Raw genomic sequence first — 20049 nt, 5'->3', positions numbered from 1 at the left:
AGCCACTGAGCAATGTTGGTTGGGCCTCTGGGAGAGCTATGCTACAGCAGCTGGGAGAGAAGAGCAAGAAGCAGCCCTGCAGCCCCCAAGGTCAGTGTAGCAGGAGGGCAAGAGGTGCTCCAGGCAGGCAGCAGTAGTTCCCCTGCGGCCTGTGGAGAGGCCTCTGGTGGAGCAGGGTGTCCCCCTGCAGCCCATGGGTCCCACATGGAGCAGATCTCCACGCTGCAGCCTGTGGAGAAGGCCCCGGTGGAGCAGGTGGATGTGGCCTGGAGGAGGCTGTGGACCATGGAGAGCCCCCGCAGGAGCAGGCCCCAGGCCAGAGCTGCAGCCCTTGGAGAGGAGCCCATGCAGGAGCAGGAGGTCTGGGGGGAGCTGCCGCCTGTGGGGAAACTGTGCTGGAGCAGCTTGCTCTTGGGGGATGGACCCCATGGTATGGAGCCGTGTGGCAGCAGGTCTTGGAGAGCTGCTGCCTGTGGGAAGCCCACATAGGATCAGTTCAGAAAGGCCAACATCTTGTGATGTATTTTTTTTGTTTAAATTGCAGGAACATCTCACAGTGAATGCCATGAAAGCATGCCCTGATTTCTGTGGCTAAAAACTAACAATCCTTATAGATTTAAAACTTCCACAAACTACTTTTCATACATTAGGATACATGTACAGAACACTGGGATACAATTTTTGTGTAACTGAAAATCTTGAATATCAGTCTTTAAAATCAGGACTGCTTTGTCTAAAAGAACACAGTGATGAATCCAATTTTTATTTTTATTATTTTTTTTTGTTGTTGTTGTGTGTGACTAACAAAGCCACTGCATTAGCTGTTAACAAATTCCTTCTGTCTATGCAATGCTTTATTCAGTAATATTCTGATTTGCTTGATTTATTTCTCTCTTTGGAGTCATTCTGGACACATCTCCCTCTCCAGTTAATGCTGGAATAGTCTGTAAGGCCAGGTTCTTTACCTGAGAGTAGCAAAAAGAACAGGTCAAGCTACAGCTTATATGCTAGCAACAGTGTTTTCTGTAAATTTTTCTAAGGAAATTGAGGAAGATAAGTTTCCAAGAGTTTATGCATATCTATGTGGCAAGGTAGAGAGAAAATAAGAGAGAAAGAATACTGAATGGATTGTGACACAAAGCATATTCCCCAGGTAACTCCAGCAATGCAATAAGACTATATTCCTCCACCTCTGTTTGTGCTGAATGAGAGTAAAAATCTGCACTCCTCCAGCGTCGCCCACAGAACTGTGATACTTAGCTCTGACACGCTTGCTATTCACTTTCTGACTATCTCCTGCAGGGACTGTATGCTTGCCTTGGACTAAAATATCATTTCTACACCTAAATAAAAGGACACTATATTCACTTGCTACACATTTTGTTGTCCATGATCTAGACGAGCACTGAAAAATCAAGGAAGTTCCACTGAGGTCAATGGATATGACACACATAGGCATTTGTGAATTAGTGATGTTAAGTGCCTGGTTTGCTTCTCTGAATTCATATACCAGTCCGGATATCCTATCAAACAGGATCATTTGCTTCAGCTTTGTGTGTAAATACCTTCAGAATTGAGTCACAAACAGTGTTTTACATCTTTAAAAGAATGAAAAGTAACGTGTGCTACCCCACCAGGAACACTAAGTAATGTGCCCATTTTTCATGAATGATTGTTTAGAAAATAATTAAGTTTCATTGAACTACTAGAAACATTACCATCTGTTTTCATCTGTGCTGTAGAGATGTCTAACTCCAAATGAATGAGCACATAATAGCAATACAAATAATTATCAATTCATACATTTCTCTGAACTATCTTTTCATGTTGTATGCATACACCTGAAATATGGCTTTAGGTACTGCCATACAAATAACAATCCCAGTATTTACACTGTGAATGTTTACAATTCATATACATATTATAGAAATGAAAATCTTCAACTTTAGCAAGAATTAAGTGGAATATGAATGCACTCTTAAACTTTATACACAAGAAACTCTGTTCATCAGTTGTGCACCAGTGGATAAGGTTTGCTATAAATTAGTACAGAGCTTTGTCTGATTTACAGAAATGGTGTCGATATTTCTCACCACTCATAGAGTCACTGATATTACACTGATAGAAAACCATTAAGGCTCAAGAAAAAAAAGTCAGCCTCTAATTTCCATCCATATTTTAAATTCTGATATGTTCATATCACTATGACTGCAATTAATACATCTTGGAAAGCATTAGCTTTAGATTAGAGATGTCATCTCTAGGCTTTGTATTAAAACTTTCTTTGAATTGAATATGTTCAGCAAGGAATGTATAGCGAGCAACAGCTGCATCCTGCCTTAAAGTGTGCTTTAAAAACAAAGTTTAAAATAATTTTATTTTGTTCATAAATCCCCTGTAGTAGATCAGGATACACAAAGGAACGATGTATGAGAGTATGAACGTGTAGACAACCACCAAAATTACAGAGAATCCATTTGAGAAATTAGAATTCTCTAAATTATTGAAAAAATATTTATGAGAATTAAAGACCCCCCCCCCTTTCAGCATGTGCCATTGTTTTCAGCAGCTCCCAACGTATACTGGCTAGGAAAGCTAGGACTGGCTAGAGAGCTACAAGTTTAGTCAGTGTACTTATGTTTCAATGATATGGCTGACAAAGAGTAGAGATCACTGTTGATACAACCAATTAATCATCATTTTTAACCTAATTTACTTAGATAATTAAAAAAATACATCTTTCTGATCAAATTCTGATGAAAAATGCCATACGTGTAATTTGCAGTGACAGACAGGAAGACCTAAGACTGTTGTCAAAAAAAAAAAAAAAAAAAGGTTCATTTCACAATAAAAACATTTGGGAAAGTGCTACATTTGCTTTCTGAAGATTTGGGTGGGGGCTTCTGATTTATAAAATTAATTAAACCTAACAATTATTTTAACTTCACTTACAGGAAAATTAATGTATATTTGAAGTCTGTCAGTTCCTTTATTCTACATGCTATATGCATGTTGTAAGTGCCACTCTTTCCCAATTCTAACATTTGAGAAGTTTGCAAATAAAACCACGTAATTTTCACTCTATAGCAGTTCATGCAGACACATCTTTATGTATTTCAGCTAAGCATTTAAAGAAGCTGAGTCAAGGCAACCCAATGATCTTTCTAATACTGAAAATACATATAAAACTACAGGATAATTGGAATGAGGCACAGATATTCCCTTTTTGTCTCAAGCCATAATGATCACAGTTGCCCTGTGAACTAACTGTATTTTTTTTTTCAGGTCCTTGCACAACAGATTCAATGAAGTGTAGTTGCACAAGTAATACAGTACAGTAATTTCTGTCAGAAAAAGAAAACTTCTAGAAATAAGCCATATTTCACAGCTCTGCTCATTAGAAAAAATAGGTATTAATTCAGGGACTAAACCTAAACCATCAGAAAGTGTTTGAGAACTGTATGGTTCCTAGCCATCTCCATCTGTCCAATGCATGTCATAACACAGCAGGGGGACATACGCATGCAGGAAGCAGTTTGCATGCAAAATCCTGTAATATTCTGCTTAAAGGAAAAAGCCTTCCCCAGAATAGTGAACAACAGTCTCTACAATGTACTGTAAGAAACATCAAAAGTAGTGACTTGTCTCCTGTCTCTTGGCTGTACTGATGCTTTGCAGATTTCTGAACATTGCCAATCGTTGTCTGCAATGTAATATGCCAAGCCAGGGTATAGGAAATCAATACATGCTCAAAGATCAGTCTGTATCTATACTGTTGGTTCTTACATAATAACATGGGAAAATATCTAATCCCATTACTCTCTCCAGATCAAGAATCAAGGCTAAGACAGGTACCTAATACACCAGTTAGTATACAGCACTGAAATTTATCCTATTATTGCCCTGTTTCCCTATAGAACAAGTACAGGACAAGATCTGACACCAATCAAACACTGCCCTGGGAAGTAGAACCCAAGAGTTGCCAGACAGGCAAATATAGATTAAGAGACGACAAAGTATTTATTTTGGTTGCAACACACGAGATTCTGTTGGTAAAGAGACCCTTGTCTGAACCTGACAAGTAGTTTGGTTACTAAAACACTATCCGTTCACTTTGAAGGTTGTCTGCTAATGCTTTCAAGGCTAGCAGATACCATATAAATGCTGGCTATGTTCTTTGAGTGCCAAATCCTCTACCCATCCCACTTCTGCCACGGCCATCTGGACAGATTTTTCAAGCTAAATTCTAACTTAAAACTTGGTTGACTCCTGAGTTTGAGAAGGATTTAACTAATTTGCAGGGAAAAAAAAAAAAAAAAAAAAGCACTGTTTGTGTGCATGCTAAAACCTGTAAGATTTATTCCACAGTCCAGATTTCCTTGCCTTTAAACTCCATAACTTCACTTAATGTAGGCCAATTTGGATTTCTGCATTTTGAAACATTTCCATAGCCACAAAAGAGACTAGATAATAGCTGACAAATAAAATACCAGCCGGTATAGCTGGAGCAATTAAGCAGTGTAGTACACATGCTCACTGCAACTCAGCAGAAATCAGAGTTCTGTACAGAACTCAGGAAAGGCTGGAACAGCACTCCGAACATGCAGAATGGCAGTTTGTCCACCCGCAGTTTTATAGCTCTTCAGATAAAATCAGTAAAACATCCCAGGCTGTCTTTTTATTGGACCGGTTTCCACTAGTAATTTTCATAACTTGTCTACAAAATGAAGAAGCTTTATTATTTCCTCTATGACATGAAGCTGAGGAAACAAACTGTTAATATTATTTTTAGCATTGCTATTAGTATTTGGAGTAGGAAAGGGAAGGTGAGGAGACTACGAAAGCAACTACACAAAACATAATGCAAAGTATGTTGACTAAGTTTCGCATGCTAATAAATTTGTTATGACTTCATCCAATTATGGCATGTTAAGCAGTCACAATGAAATCTGCAATTATAATTTTTGTGACTTTATGTTCCAGACAAGTTGATGGGATTGCTGCTTAGCAGCTCCCAGTCTGGTCTACGTTTTCATTTCCCATATGAAATTTGTTGCAAATTGCATCTTTCCCTTTGTTCTTCGGAAGATGGATGCACAGAAAGCAAAGCTTGTGGTGGCAGACCAAGACTTGTTAGCCAATACAAACTGTATTTATCCTAGAAAAGAAGCCCTATTTTAAGCATAAATCTTGTTAATCAGTACAATTTAGCTAATTAGTGATAGCTAATTTCTATGATTTATAGATCTACCATATTCAAATGGTTTGTTGAATAGGGTTTCCTTCTGAGTGGAGATCTTGGTTTAGAAATATATTTTGGGCAATCCTCATGTAAATGTACACTTATGGCTCTACCAGTAAAAATGAATGGGCTCTGGCCATCCCGTAAACGTATTCTTGCTAGAAAACATTGACCTGGGAGCAATGAGTGTGCTGCATGAGTATGCTGCATCGTCTCTTGTACTGGGGCAGATCCCTTCCCTGAATGACCATCAAGCAGGAAGAGCAGAAATCTAAAGGAATCTCACTCTATGGCCTTTCAAATGAAAATGTAATAATAAAATTAAAGATTTGGCCTTCTAGAAGTCTCTGTTAGGAAACACGAGCTTCACCAATATCAGCGAGAAGACGAAGGAATGGTTATGGGGAGGCAACTGGTTTCTGAAAAGGTTTAAGGGGGAAAAGCTAAACTGATCCATGTGAAGAATTTAAATGGAGGGACATATCCTTTTTCATCTCCCATCCCAAATGAAAAGAAAAAGAAATAATCTGTCACTGTCAACAATATTATGTTTTCCTCGCTTAAGTTCCAGCCTATTAGGAGAGCATGGAGACTGCAGTATTATTCAGATGGTGCAGTGTCTTACTGCTATGGGACTATTTATTAAGAAAGCTTATTTTTAAGACTAAGTGAATAAGACTAAAACAGCTTACAGGGAGACAGATATGCAAGAACTTATGACTTCACCAACCCTTTTGGTTCGTGTTGTTTTAAATATGAGAAAAGGACAAGGCCATTGAAGAGGGAGGCAAATTAATAGCTTTTAAGAGTTGAGAGTGGGAGGACAAGTGACATTTTGATGTGAAGAATGACAGATAAAATGATCCAGACAATTGTGTTTATGGAGAACATAATTTTTGTGCCAATCCATACTTTTTTTTAAAAAAAAAAAAAAAAGCAGTAGCAGTTGGGATCCAAGAAATGAAACAATAAAACCGTTCTCAAATAAACAAAAATGAGAAACGTAGCTGGGTGATGAATGGTACACTAAAACAGGAAAGCTAATGGCAAGGCTTTGCAGGAAGACTAATATTCACATTCCCCTCTAGACTCCAGTTTGGTCAGAAATGATAACATCATTACACCCCTCCCACAGCCAAATGTAAATGTATCTATTGAACAGCAGGGCTTGAGTTATCTAAAGCTAGAACACAATTAGCTTGGATGAGCTCAGAACCATATGAGCTACTGCAATGACATATACAGGAAAAGACATAATCTTATTGAACTCAAGAATTTGAAAATAAAGAAAAAACAGAAAAAAAATCTTGGAAATTAATTGCCAAGCTTTCAAAAAATGAATTGTCATCACAGTTCCCAAATATCTAGCTCATGATGTCTGGGACTTCTGTGAATGAAACATCTTCCTGAGAGATGCAAGAAATGTGTAAGGTGGGTGTATCTGGTGCTACTCAGGTGTAAGAATGTTCATTGCATCTTGTGGCAGTTTGGAAAACACTCTGAAACCTTTTTACTGGAAAGGATAAAAAACTTGACTCCAAAATATTCTCATCAAACCCATAAATATCTTGGTTCCTGGAAGAGCTCTAATGACACCCTGAAGGTCAATCAAAAATTGAGAGAAGTCATATACTTCTCTTTCACTTAAATTTAAATAAATAATATTTCCATGATTTTATTAGGTGTGTCACACCTAATAAAAGAACTCACACATCTGCATTCGAACCAAAATTTTCTTTGTCTTAAGGCTATATAGAAATAGCCCCTGCCCCCACTTGAGTCTATATATAATAACTTGAGTCTATAATATCAACTCAGGGTCTTAGTTATTATTTGCATTAATATACTGCCCAGTCTCAAATTTCACTGATATCTACTTTAACTAAATATGTTAGTACACGATAAATCTATCTTAATTCTTTTATTATTAAGTACTAACTTCTTAATTCTTTTATTATCAAGTACTAAGCATTAACAATTGCAACATCTTTCTGCTAAACGAAGGTGTCTCTACCATGACAACAGAGTTACAGACTGCCTGTCCGAGTCCAGCCTTAGGTCCTCTGGTAAGCTATAACCCTGCTCAGATCATGACTACCAAAAATGCCTTCTCAGCCATTGTCTCTGACAAATATACGGCAAACTGTCCTTCTCCACTGACACTGCCATGTGTATAAAGGCCCAGATTCACCATATCCACACTATATAAGAAAAGACTGTCCCTCCAAATTTCTGTGGGATGGGAGCATGCAAATATGAAATAAAGTAGTAAAAAAGTTGACTAACCTAACCCACCTGAGCTCGGCTCACAGGGATCGATGTCCTCGTCATCACTGGGACATTCAGCTGAGGCCACCAGGATGTCATCTGTGGTCTGTGAAGAAAATAAAAGTCAAATAGGTATATTTTAATTGACTTAACATGTTCTAAGATTCTCACTGGCTTTCCTTGGATTTATGCAAAGCCCAGAGCATTCCAGACTTAATATTTAATGGCACAGTGACACTCCAACTCTCTGTTAATGGGACTTCGCTTTTCAATTTGCACTTGTCAGTTTTTAAAGGAACTGTGTTAGATATCTGTTGCAAGCTCTTAAACATAGTATTTTATTATTTTTTTTTTTTGGTAAAACAACAGAAAGCAGAAGGACAGAATATGTATATTGTGGCTGCTGGTCTTTCTTATCTCCAGTGTCTCTACTAGGATATTACTGAAAACACTAAGAGCATTAAAATCCAGGTCAAAATATTGAACTGCCTGCAGCTGTTAAAACTATCAGAAATGTAGTGATGTTTTCTCCATTGATTGCACTTGCTTTCTCAGATACAGAGGCAAAAAAAAAAAAAAAAAAAAAGGAAAAGAAGTAAACCAAACTGTCATTAAGTTAAAACCTCTATTCAATGAAAAGAAAGTCAAGGAAAAAAACCTGTAGTAAATACATGCAGTGCTAGAAAGTACCAGTTAAAGCATTCTGTTGTCTTGAATAAATGATGTGTTGCCCATGTGTTGAGGTCAGAGTGCTTCTGTCCAAAATTAGCTTGGACAGTTCTTTGTACAAAAAATAAAAATAAACAAATAAATCAAGACAAAAGAGACAAATGATACAACCTGGAGCACTGTATAGAAAAGAAACTGGGGATTTCTATCTACTTTTTCTTATAGTGCAAGAACAAGAACATATTCAACGCAACACAGAGGCAATCAATCTGAACCTGATAAAATGAAATACCTCTTGCTCAAGTCACCTCTGAGAACAGGCATTTAGAAATATAATAAGAACATCTACAGTTATTAGGGGAAATAATAGCAGGGAAATATAAACTGTCATACCCCTGATCATTTCTCACGCAATTACTAATGAGGTTAAGAAGAAGCTTTTCCTATGGGCAAGATATTTCATAACTGCCCATTTCAAGCTTCCCTTCACCTCACTGATAGAAATACACAGAGGGAATAGGAAGACGTGACACTGAAACATGTGGCTAAGGATATAGATGGCAAAGAGCCATTCTTGATTTCCTGTTTGATATGTATTCCAACAGGGATATACAAATCATTTTGCTCAATGTGAAATAACATTTTTAGATGTTTGTTTGCATGCGTATAGGAGAAAGACCTAGAGTACCTCAAAGTTTTACCTCATCAGTTTAAGTCTGAACATGTGAATATTATATTTCTAAACATTATGGCCAAAGCTTAAACAATGTTGTTTATTATTATTCTTCTAACTGAAGTTTTAAAGCAAAGCACATTACACTAATAGGCTTTTCTTTGTCATGCTTCAAGAATATTAACGAACACATGCTTTCAGCATTTCTGTGGGGTGGGAAAGTGATACAGAAAAACATTCATTAGTATGTGAAATACAGCAAAGCAAAGCCTGTTATAATAATATTGTATTTTACAGGTAGAAAACTGAAGCATAATATAATGAAATAACTTGCTGAAGGTAATCAAAACGGCTATAGACAACAGCTATGTTTTGTTACAGTTCAATGCCATACTCACAAAAATCACCTTTCCTTATAGTTGGGAAGATTTATAACTAGGAAAGGCCACTCTGTAAATCTGTAAGGCTGCCAAAGTAAGCTGGCAGATTTGGAAATGATAGTTTAAACAAAATATGTTTTCTAGTTGTCCATTCTTTCTTGCAAGTAGAAAAACTGATATAACAGAAGTCAGCTGCAAACATCTTGAATTTCTAATGTCCATTTCCTTCCCCCAAAAGACAACCATTTAAGCTTAAAAATCAATATCTATTTAAAAATCAACCTCTGCTTGTGTTTTTTTCTGAAGTACAAATAAAAAAGAAAAATTCAGGTAACCAGCTAATAAAGCCTGCACATAAAAAGTTAACTCTATACTTTAAAAGCCACTTATAATAATAAAACATGAAAAAGTGCAATGCATCTAAAAAACGATTTCAATTTTGTCAGCAAAATCAGTGTCATATTTTTCCTTCTGCCATAACAATGGAGATGGTACTATTTTATGCAAGTACCATTACAAAGAAAGCATCATACACGTACCTAACAGTCACAGCAGTAAATGATTTTCTTTAATGTCTACTGGTCTAACGGGAATTTTGTGTAAGGCTGCTTTGGTACATTCATTGATGCGTAAGTCTGTGACCCTTGCAACTTAAGCCAATTGAGGTGAAATGACCAGAAAGAGTTATAGAATGACTGCAGTGTCTCTAGTTATTCTTTATATAGGATAGTATAGTTAGAGTTTACATAAATTAACTATATTTGTTCAGTTTGCACTGCATTCAAAATTACCAGAAAATAACTACAGGAACATCATATGCTTTGAGTATGTTAACATGTGAAAGATACTTCCTTCAGTTACTTATAAAAGAGAGGTCAAAACTGTCTTTGTAAAGTGACACTAATTCCAATGTTATCTATGGACAGAGTGTGCACGCTTCTACAAGAACAAAGGGATGTTCTTGACAGATAAAAGTGTATGTACATTATGGATAAAAAGATGTGTATCTCCTTAAGTAAGTCTGAATATTGCATACCAAGAAAGACCTGATTCACGTCTCTGAGTGAAATAAGATATGTTTCAAAGTCAATACTAGACATAAAAATTGATTTTGTTGCAAACAATAAAACAATTATCATTATTTGAATAAGAAGAGAAGGGATAAGATCATGTGATTTTTTTTCTTTTCTTTTTTTTTTTTTTAAATTTATTTATTTATTTATTTTCCCCAGAATAAAGGCAAATGAACAAAAGGGAACCGAGATGCTGGTGACTAAACTACACATAAAAGTCATTAGACGGCTTAACACAAATTAAAATGGGATTAAGAATTCACTGAAACACTAGAGAATATAAAGAATACATAAGTTACAGAAATATTATGGGCTAGCTACCAGACCGCTTTCTCCATAAGAGCTTTGACTGACAGTAACTTGCACAAACAGAAAGAAGGATTTAGACCTAAGGGTATCATGCAGCCAAGGGGTATAGAAAAATAATGCAAGTCAGAGTAATATGTTTTATTTACTGCACATTATATATTCTTCATGCTTTTTAATTTGGATGGGAAGATTTAAAATAAAACAGTTTTCCTAAGCAAATTGCAATTGTTGCTAGCTCTATGGCTAATTTCCAGGACACAGTTCCAATAATTCTCATTAATTGAGGAGTTAAAAGTCAGTGGAAAATCCCTTATTTACAGCAAGTGACTAATAGGGTGAGATCCAACTGGTATTGTCATAATACAAGATTGGATTAGAATGTCTCATGGGAGAGTTTTTTTCAAATTCCTTTAAGAAGTGATAATCTAGTTGTGAGATTGAAAATAAATAAATAAATAAAATAGCTGGTGCACAAATGGAAGGCCAAGCTGGATTTTTTTTTTTTTGATTCTATCTTCTTTTCTTTGTGTATTTTCAGAGCATTTCAGATTCATTCTGTGGCTGTGGCTCTATGACTTGAAATGCAGCCCACTGTAATACATGGCTTCTTAAAAAGTTGGACATCTGTTCACATTTCAAAAAAAAAGGATGATAGGAAAAGCTTACAATTAATGTGCCAATATAAAAAATGGATAAAAATCACATTTTCTAAAGCTACAAGTTACTACACAAAGTGTTTTCTGATAATCATTCATGGTTGTGGTCCCTGCAGGAATAAATCTTACATCAGTCAGGTCTCTTAGCAAAAAATAAGGAGTGCAGGATTTGTCTCTTAGCCAAGGGAGTTGAAAATATCACCAATCTGCCACCCTGTCTGAGGAAGGAAATGCTGAATATTTCAAGAAAGCTCCTGGCCAAATAAAAAAATTATGCATGTAGTCATGGCTTACATAGAGGTGAAAGGCTGTAGCTGTGGATACATACCAAGCTGCCTCAAAGGCAACAACCACAGGTTCAGTAGTGGTACCAGAAACTGCAGTTGTGCCCTTTGCATGCTACATCACTAAAATAAATAAATAAATTGCAAGTGAATAAACAATACAAGAAACTTATTTTTTTATTATTCAGTATTTGCATGTTGGTGTAAATATATGCTATCTTGTTCAGTTTTTATGTATGAAGCCTGTTAAACCTGCCAGTACCAGAGAAATGCGATCTAAAAATTAAATCGCCAATCTGAATCATGCATTCATTAACAGTATAATGGATCCTGCATATTTTCTCCTAGAAATCCACCAGCTTTCTTTTAAAGCATAGCACCCTACAGCTACCCTGAATATAGTTTATTCCTTTCTTATTCAATAATATACTTTATCCCATGAGAACTGCAAGTAAATTGAAATTACACGATAGTTAAAAACTGGTAGTCCTAAATTATTATATATGAATTATAGACAGCATAACCACTTGTGAATACTGTTTAAATTATTTTTGGATTAGAACTTCAGCTATGTAATCAAATCTATTCTTATTTATTTGTACAGCTGGGGCACTTATTGACATCAGCCAGGCACCGTTGTGCATGGTGCTAAAAGGAGCAGGAAGGAAAAGGCTCTGCTCTGAGTTTACTGTTTAATTTAGGGGCAGATGCAACAAGTGAGTGCAGAGGAAGAGAAGGCCTGGGCAAGGACGCTACTGTGTCCTTGTCCTTGTCCTGTGTAAGCTTCAGCAGTGATACAGGTTAGCAGTGTACCTCGCTAGCAGATTCTCCAAAATGACTCTCCAAAACAGCAGGGTGGTCAGGAAGAAAGGAGACAGAAACAGCCAGGCAGAAGCCTGGCCAAGGAGATACTGTGAACAGATGGTGCCTGAAGAGCATTGCCCAAAGAGGCTTCTTGGAGGAAACCGGCCATACTTAGAGCAGTGTGAGGAGGTGATGGCAGCCCAAACATTGTGGGATGAATCAGGTAGCACTGAAAGCTTAGTGGGGAAGGGATGGGAGCATGGACCATGGAAGTGAGAAATTAATGGTAAGACCAAGATAGTAAAGAGGAACTAGGTGGTACAAGGGGGTGGATATGTAGTTCATATAAACAGACAAATTATGTGAGGTTTAATGGGTAAATTAATTAATGACTGTTGATAAATGACTATCTAAAAACATATTTCAGATGCAGGACTAGGAAATTAAACATCCAGTTCTCCTCTCCTGTCCCCCAGTTCTTGGTTACCAGCTTTGCTTAAATTACTTCTTTTTTCCTCCTGAAAAAGTTTATTCAAATACTTGCTGTTTAGTTCAGGGAGAATCAGCTACCACTGACATTTATATGCAGAGGTGTGCTTCAGCTAAGTAGAATGGTATGTAGCTAGAGCCACAGCACAAACAAAGGAAAAAACAACAGATACACACCTCTATATTCTTAATTAGCTGTGGCAAACTTTTATTAAAAAATATGGTTCATGTCATATTTACAGAAGGGAGCTTGGAAAAGTCATTTTGTACTCATGCATTGGACATATTAATTTCTGAGGCAGCGAGGGATGTTCCTAAAAAAAATTTAAAATCTCATATATATATATCCACATATTCCTTTTTTTCCCCCATTTTTTTCTTTTAAAGGAAGGATTAAAATAACCTAAACCAATGGCAGAAACCAACAGGGTATGAAAAATCACAAAAGCATTCATGTGGAAAAAAATCAAATTTTGTTTTTGGGACTAAATTAGCTACACAATTTTCTAGCCAAGGCTATGTAATATAAATTTAATTTGCTGTGTATGGAGCAGATTTGTATGTCTGGTTGTTGAGACAGTTGTAGTAAGAAACTCAAATACGTCACATTAATCAGTAGTACTCTTCAGCTAGCTTCTCCCTGGTGTTAATAAACTCCTAGTGCACAAGGCAATTTGCTGGGAAAGATACTACAGTGATCTAGGAACAATATCATCTCTTAAATGACATGTCATTTGGAGAATTGCCTTTAAATTTGTATTTAACCTGCTATAGGTTAAACAAGTACATGTGCATCAATTACTGCTCATCCACACACATCAAGGAAGTGTGTGGATTCTCTCAGTGTCATGCTGCTGAAAAAAAAAAAAAGTAATTTCTGGACTTGGACATTAAAATGCTAATATTTCTAATATTTTTTTGCAAGATATGTACTCGCAAAGCTGCTTTGTCATTTATTATTTTATTTTTTTTATGTGGAAAGCTAGCCAGGCAGCACTCTGAATCAATTAAAAAAAAAAAAAGTATTACTAATTAAAAAATAAACAAAATTTGGCCTTTTGAGGTCATGTCCCTCACCTCCTGCACCATATGAATAATGTTAGTTTCACAGATGTAGATTAAATAAAAATGCATTTATGTTATTTATGAATGTTTATTTTCTTGTCCCTTTATAAAAACATACCAGGAGCTGCTGTCCAGAAAATTAAAGCAACTGGTTTTCTTCTCTGTTTCTATCCTTATTAGGCAACTACTGAAAATGTGAGCATCATTATTAATGATGGCCACCTCTGCCATATTTAAAGGACTTGAAAGGAGATCCTTAACACTGCACTCACTACATAATAGCAAGAACTATTCTGGACTTCCCTTCAAACAAGCTGATCCCGTATTAGCTATGGTTCTTGGAAGCATAACAAGTAGCAAGGGCAACAAGTGGTATGGAGTATGGGAGTTACCATTTCTGAGTTTTCAACAGGAGGAAATTATTTATTTATTTATTATAGATTCGTTACTAGATCCAAGTCTTATGTTATGGCACAGGGTTTGGTATTTATAAAGAAAAGAAACTGATGCTTACCATGAATTTTGGATTACTGCTTCAAAATAGTGATTGCTGTAATGAAGGCGAATTGTGCACTTTTCACATATGGCCAACATCAAGGCCAACTCATGTCATAAAAACCTGGTGGTATGTATTGCATGAGAAGCAACATCAGCATCATCCACACTTGCATTGCTAATGCCCTAAACCTGTTTTGCAGTGCCAGAAAAATGGGCCAGACTTCTTTCCTGAAAATTGTATGACATAGTCTTGCTTATGATTGATGCAGACTTACAGGTACAATAAAAAGACCAAACTGTCTCTATCCCTTGCGCCGGAGATATTGGAGGGGGGTGGTTGGCTGTTAATAATCAATGTATGCACTCAGTACCACGTCTACATTGCAATTTTTTCTCCATCCTGCCCACTCCCTCACTTCAGGAGTGGGGTTGGTTACAAACAGATGCTCACCTCCCTCCGTGCCCTTGGGACCTGGGGGCTGACCCACAGCTCATTCTGCCCCCAAAGCCCCAAGAGAGCTTTACAAGGTTGCAAAAAGGACTAACCCAGTGATTTCAAACTGGAGAAGGAAACACAGATGAAAAGATATGGCACAGGTTTCAACTTCGTCCTTGAAAGTAGATATTGACATGCAACACGTCAGCAAACAAATCACTGGCACCTAATTGTATAATACCTCATATATTGTTTATACTGTTCCACTTGTTGAAGCAGTCATGACTTGGATGAAGAATGGTTGAATGAATAGTCACATTACTGCTCCCTCATCCAACTTTTAGATTTGCAATGTTGTAATATTTCTGTTGCCTGAATTTTCTTGCTAATTTTAATTCTCTGATTACAAGTACTTCTGTCACAGACCATACTGATGAGAAGCTGTGCTTCTCTTCAATATAACTTTTCATACATGCTTTCCCTAGGTAACTGAAACAGCTTGAGAACAAGGGACAGGAATTCTAAGAACTCTTTAAAAGTCACTTGGGCTTTCTTTCTCAGGTTCTCCTCAGGACATTCATGTTCTTCTCTCATAAACACCATACTTCACTACAAAACAATAACTATAAAAATGAAGTTTGATGTTTTTTTGTTTGTTTAAATTTACACCAAATCTAAAATACATGGAACAGAATGTGATTGATGACATGCAAGTGTTTATTTTCTCTTAGGCAAGAAATTAATTTTGCCTCTGAGTTTAAGACAAATGTTTCTAGGCATTATGCTTGTATTTTCTGATACAATTTTATTTTTAGTTTTCTCTTTTGCTGAAGTAAACAATTTGGTCTCCATTAATTCTGAACTCACAAAACACAGTGGAGACTTTTTTAGGTTCTTTTTTTTTTCTTTTTGTCTTACAGACTATGTGCTTATGAAACTACAACATTGCTATAGTGATAGCAAACTCGTTCATTTGTATTCCAGTTAGAGAAAATGTATTCATCTCCTCAAACTCAGGCGTAGCATTACTAAAGACTTTTTAAATGACTGAGATGTTGCTTGGGAAGTGGGGTTCCTTTTAATTGACCAGTGTATTGTCAACTGACTATTGTCTCCAACAATAGTCAATATTGCCTGTTGTCTCTAACATAGGTCCCCCCCATCTTTTTTCTTCCCCTCCCCCTTCCCCTTTTTTTTTTCTCAATTGCAACACATGGTATAAGACCATCCTTAGCCAAACTTAAATGTACAGAAAAGCCTACGACCACTTAGTACTAAAATCCCTCTCATACAGCAGAATTAGAAGGGTAATTATATTGAACTATGCTTATTCTTATACAGTTACAGTACTGCCAGTTCTACTTACTGCAAGTATCCCTGACTATTAAGTTGTATCACATAAAAGTATTTTGTTCCATTGAAATCCATGGGAATTTTACTATTCGTCTCAAAAGAGGAAGGGAAGAAAACTCCTTCACAAGAAATACTCCCTGTGAACTAAAATGCAGTGCCTGTTCATATTCACAGACTGAAAGAGCTTTCTTATTCTGTTTCAAAACGTATAGTACAAAATAGCATTTTATTTTATTTTTTTTTTCTTTGAAATGTAGAAAACTGCATAAAATATCAGGCCATTCTTTGGCTGTTTGGATAAACCAACCATCTTATCTTGTCCCACAGACAAGAGACAGATACAGTAAACAGGTATCATGGGATCTTCTGTTTAACACTGACCTACCCATAGCAAGTCCTATCAAATTCACTTGAGCATGTCTTTGATTGAAGGCAAATTAGATAAGGTCAGTCAGAGGCAAGAAGGCATCTGCCATTAACCCTCTCTAAACCCTAGTTTTACTGTTCTTGAGGAATGTTGTGCAACAGCACCATTGCCAACATGTTCCTTCCTTGATTTTTATAGTTCAGACTACAATTTAAAACTTTTGAGAGTTCAAGAAGACACTTGTTACCTACGTCCAAAGCATTAGCTCTTTGTTTACATTTTATTCCCAAGTATCGTTGGGTGGCACGGACTTACTCAAAGCAGGGAAAGGAAAATTGGCTTTCCACTAACCTCTGTTTGAAATGTGGCCTTTTAAAATATAACACAGTTTGTTCCCCTACTAAAAGCTGACTACATTTCCTTATCTTACTTTTTAATCTAAAAACTCAAAAAACATTGGTAGGACCAGGGACAGCACTGAGGAAACAGCTTAATAGTTTAGCAGGGCAAGCAAATGTCCTGTGGAGCAGGATTCTGCAAGTGAAACTTGTTAACGCTAACAAGAGTCAAACACATGTGCACTGTAAGGAGACAATGCCTAATTGCTTTTCAGTTAAAATAAGTGCTTCATTAAAGCTACTGTTTTGGAGATAGAGTTAATTAGATAGTTTCTGAAAGTGTCCATTTGTCACACAGGTATTTGAGTTTGTTAATGATGCCTTGATTTCATAACTGTCTATCCAGCTGCACTGAAGAAACACACGAGAAGCATGCTATAGAGAAGTAGTGACACTGGATGCCTGTAGCTGCTCCACGTGGCTGCCCTGGCAGCGGCCCACACTTCAGATGATATCATTTAGCCTTCAAGAACCTCTCTGCCATTAATTGCTTCCAGGCTCCAATTTTCTTAAATAAACACTTTCAACAGAAATCAGAGGATGTTTAAATCCACATTTGGTATTTGAATAGGAAAAAAATCACTACTGTCACTACTTCAGTGCTGTGAATTCAATATATACCACAGAATAGTACAATACCTACACTTATGACTCAATGTTTCCCATTTTGAATATCTTTTTTGCATTTTTATTTATTTTAAAATCAAACTATCTATTTAAAGATATGTTCCAACCCCACATGTACTTTTTAATTTTGTGTGTATCAAAACATAAGTTTACATGTATGCATATGCACTTTTGAATGAAACATCTCCATTATAATAATAATAATTGCAGTTTACACATGAGGTCATTTGGGTTTGGGACCTAAAAGTATGGCACTGTTTCACAATGTATATATTGGTTTGCCACAAAATCAGTTTTCCAGCACTGAAGAGAGAAGCTGAGAATGGAGAGACTGTCTCTTCTGTGCTATCCTTACTGGTGCTGACAGCATACCTGAATTTGGACAGGGAGCAGGACTGAGCCAGAACTAAAACAGAAAGGAGAGAGAAATCAGGCTGGGAATGATGGTAAGATGGGATGCTGTGATGGAGAGCCACAAATGTGTGAAAGATAACTAGAACATATTACTGGAGGATTTGGGAAGAGAAATCAAACACTATGCTTGACTGTATTGGGTCTATGTGGCAAGGTTTTGGTAGTAGGTGGGCTGCAGGGGTGGCCTCTGTGAGCAGAGCCCAGAAGCTGCCCCATGTCAGATCAGAGCCAGTTTCAGATGGTTCCAAACGGACCTGCCACTGGCTAGATGAGCCACTGAGCGATGTTAGTTGGGCTTCTGAGAGAGCAGATTTAAAAAAACAAAAAAGACTGCTGTGCTACAGCAGCTGGGAGAGAAGAGCAGGAAGCAGCCCTGCAGCCCCCAAGGTCAGTGCAGCAGGAGGTGCTCCAGGCACACAGCAGCAGTTCCCCTGCAGCCTGTGGAGAGGCCCCTGGTGATGCAGGATGTCCCCCTGCAGCCCATGGGTCCGACATGGAGCAGGTCTCCATGCTTCAGCCCATGGAGGAGGCCCCGGTGGAGCAGGTGGATGTGGCCTGGAGGAGGCTGTGGCCCATGCAGAGCCCCCGCAGGAGCAGGCCCCAGGCCAGGGCTGCAGCCCGTGGAGAAGAGCCCACGCAGGAGCAGGGGGTCTGGGGGGAGCTGCCGCCCATGGGGGACTCGTGCTGGAGCAGTTTGCTCCTGATGGATGGACCCCGTGGTACAGAGCCATGTGGGAGCAGTGCTTGAAGAGCTGTTGCCTGTGGGCAGCCCCTGCAGGCTCAGTTTGGGACAGATGGCATCCCGTGGGAAGGATCCCATGTAGAGCAGGGGCAGAGAGTGACTGTGAAGGAGTGGTGGAGACAAAGCATCAGGGACTGACCACAGCCACCATTCCCTCTCACTGCTCAGGGGAAGAAGGTGGAAGAAAGTGGATGGGAGGAAGGAGTTCTTACTTTGTTTTCTTTGTTTCTCACTTCTCTAGCTTCTTAGTAATAAGTAATAAATTCTTCTGTTCTCCCTATGCTGAGTCTGTTTTGCCCGTCACAATATCTGTTGAGTGATCTCCCTTATCTCAACCCTTGAGCTGTTTTTTATCATATTTTCTTCCCCTTTCCCTTTGAGGAGTGGGAGTGAGAGAGTGGTTGTGGTGTAGCTCAGCTGCCCAGTTGAGTAAAATCACCACACTGATGTACAGTTAAAAGATGGGAACCATTACAAAGGGAAGAGAGGCTAGAGGAGACAAAGAATTAGGGCAAATCAGTATAGTAGCCCATGCGGAGCTAAAGAGAACAATGGGCATGGTGAAGCTTGGGATGAGGAAAGAGGATGATAGACAAGACACTGGCAGGAACAGTTTGGGGTTTGCAGCCATCAGAAAAATGTTCCAAGATTTCAGCTTTCCATGCATTGTCAGTAGCTATCTGCTAACCACTCAAGCAGAGATTTCAGCTTTCCTACACAAGCCTGGTCCATGAGGATTCCTCCTCTTAAAGGACATATGGCTACTACTTCTATTAATCATGGTTATCTTGGTCTCAGAGATCTGCATGGTGGATTGACACATTCCAGCTGTGCCAGTTGCCTGCTCAGGGCTTTCTATTTGGCAGTGCATAATGGAATATGCCTCTATAGATTGTTTTTAAAGCGACTGAAAAAATGATATGTGTGGCATTTGATTTGGAGTGTTTTAAGGTAACATCCAGCAATTAGGGAATGCCAGAACTCTAGTTGATGTGAAACCTTAATTCACATGCCTTGTGCCTGCACAGATTAATAACAACATATTTGAATGTCAGCTGCTGTAAAGATGCACAGTTCCAGGGAAACAAAATGTTCACGCTTCAGTTGTGTATTTGGCCCATCATTTAAAACTGAAAGCCCAAACTCATATAGAACTATCCTAAGCTTGAATCTGCTTAATCACTGTTCTGACTGCAATATGGCACACTTCTGAGACACATTCCAAAGAAATGTTGGTTGTGAGATAATCCAAAAAGCCTAAGTTAGAATGATAAATCTCATAAAGTGATATTTCACCTTCAT

The 20049-nt window shown here is 37.8% G+C and overlaps 1 protein-coding gene across 42 annotated transcripts in view; it reads right to left on the bottom strand.

Annotated features, from left to right (window-relative positions):
- Positions 1–20049, bottom strand: part of NRXN1 (neurexin 1) — a 703785-nt gene that overhangs the window by 8659 nt on the left and 675077 nt on the right. For 30 of the 42 annotated variants that reach the window (XM_068675787.1, XM_068675785.1, XM_068675784.1 and 27 more), the window contains one exon: positions 7529–7616. In XM_068675787.1, coding sequence (XP_068531888.1) covers positions 7529–7616 — 88 coding nt within the window. The remainder of the gene's footprint in view (positions 1–7528; positions 7617–20049) is intronic. The other 12 variants (XM_068675788.1, XM_068675805.1, XM_068675827.1 and 9 more) reach the window with 1 other exon arrangement.

Source organism: Anas acuta, chromosome 3 (assembly GCF_963932015.1).
Source record: "Anas acuta chromosome 3, bAnaAcu1.1, whole genome shotgun sequence".
Classification (NCBI taxonomy): domain Eukaryota; kingdom Metazoa; phylum Chordata; class Aves; order Anseriformes; family Anatidae; genus Anas; species Anas acuta.
Note: the sequence above shows the minus strand (reverse complement) of the source record. Positions and strands in the feature narration are given on the sequence as shown.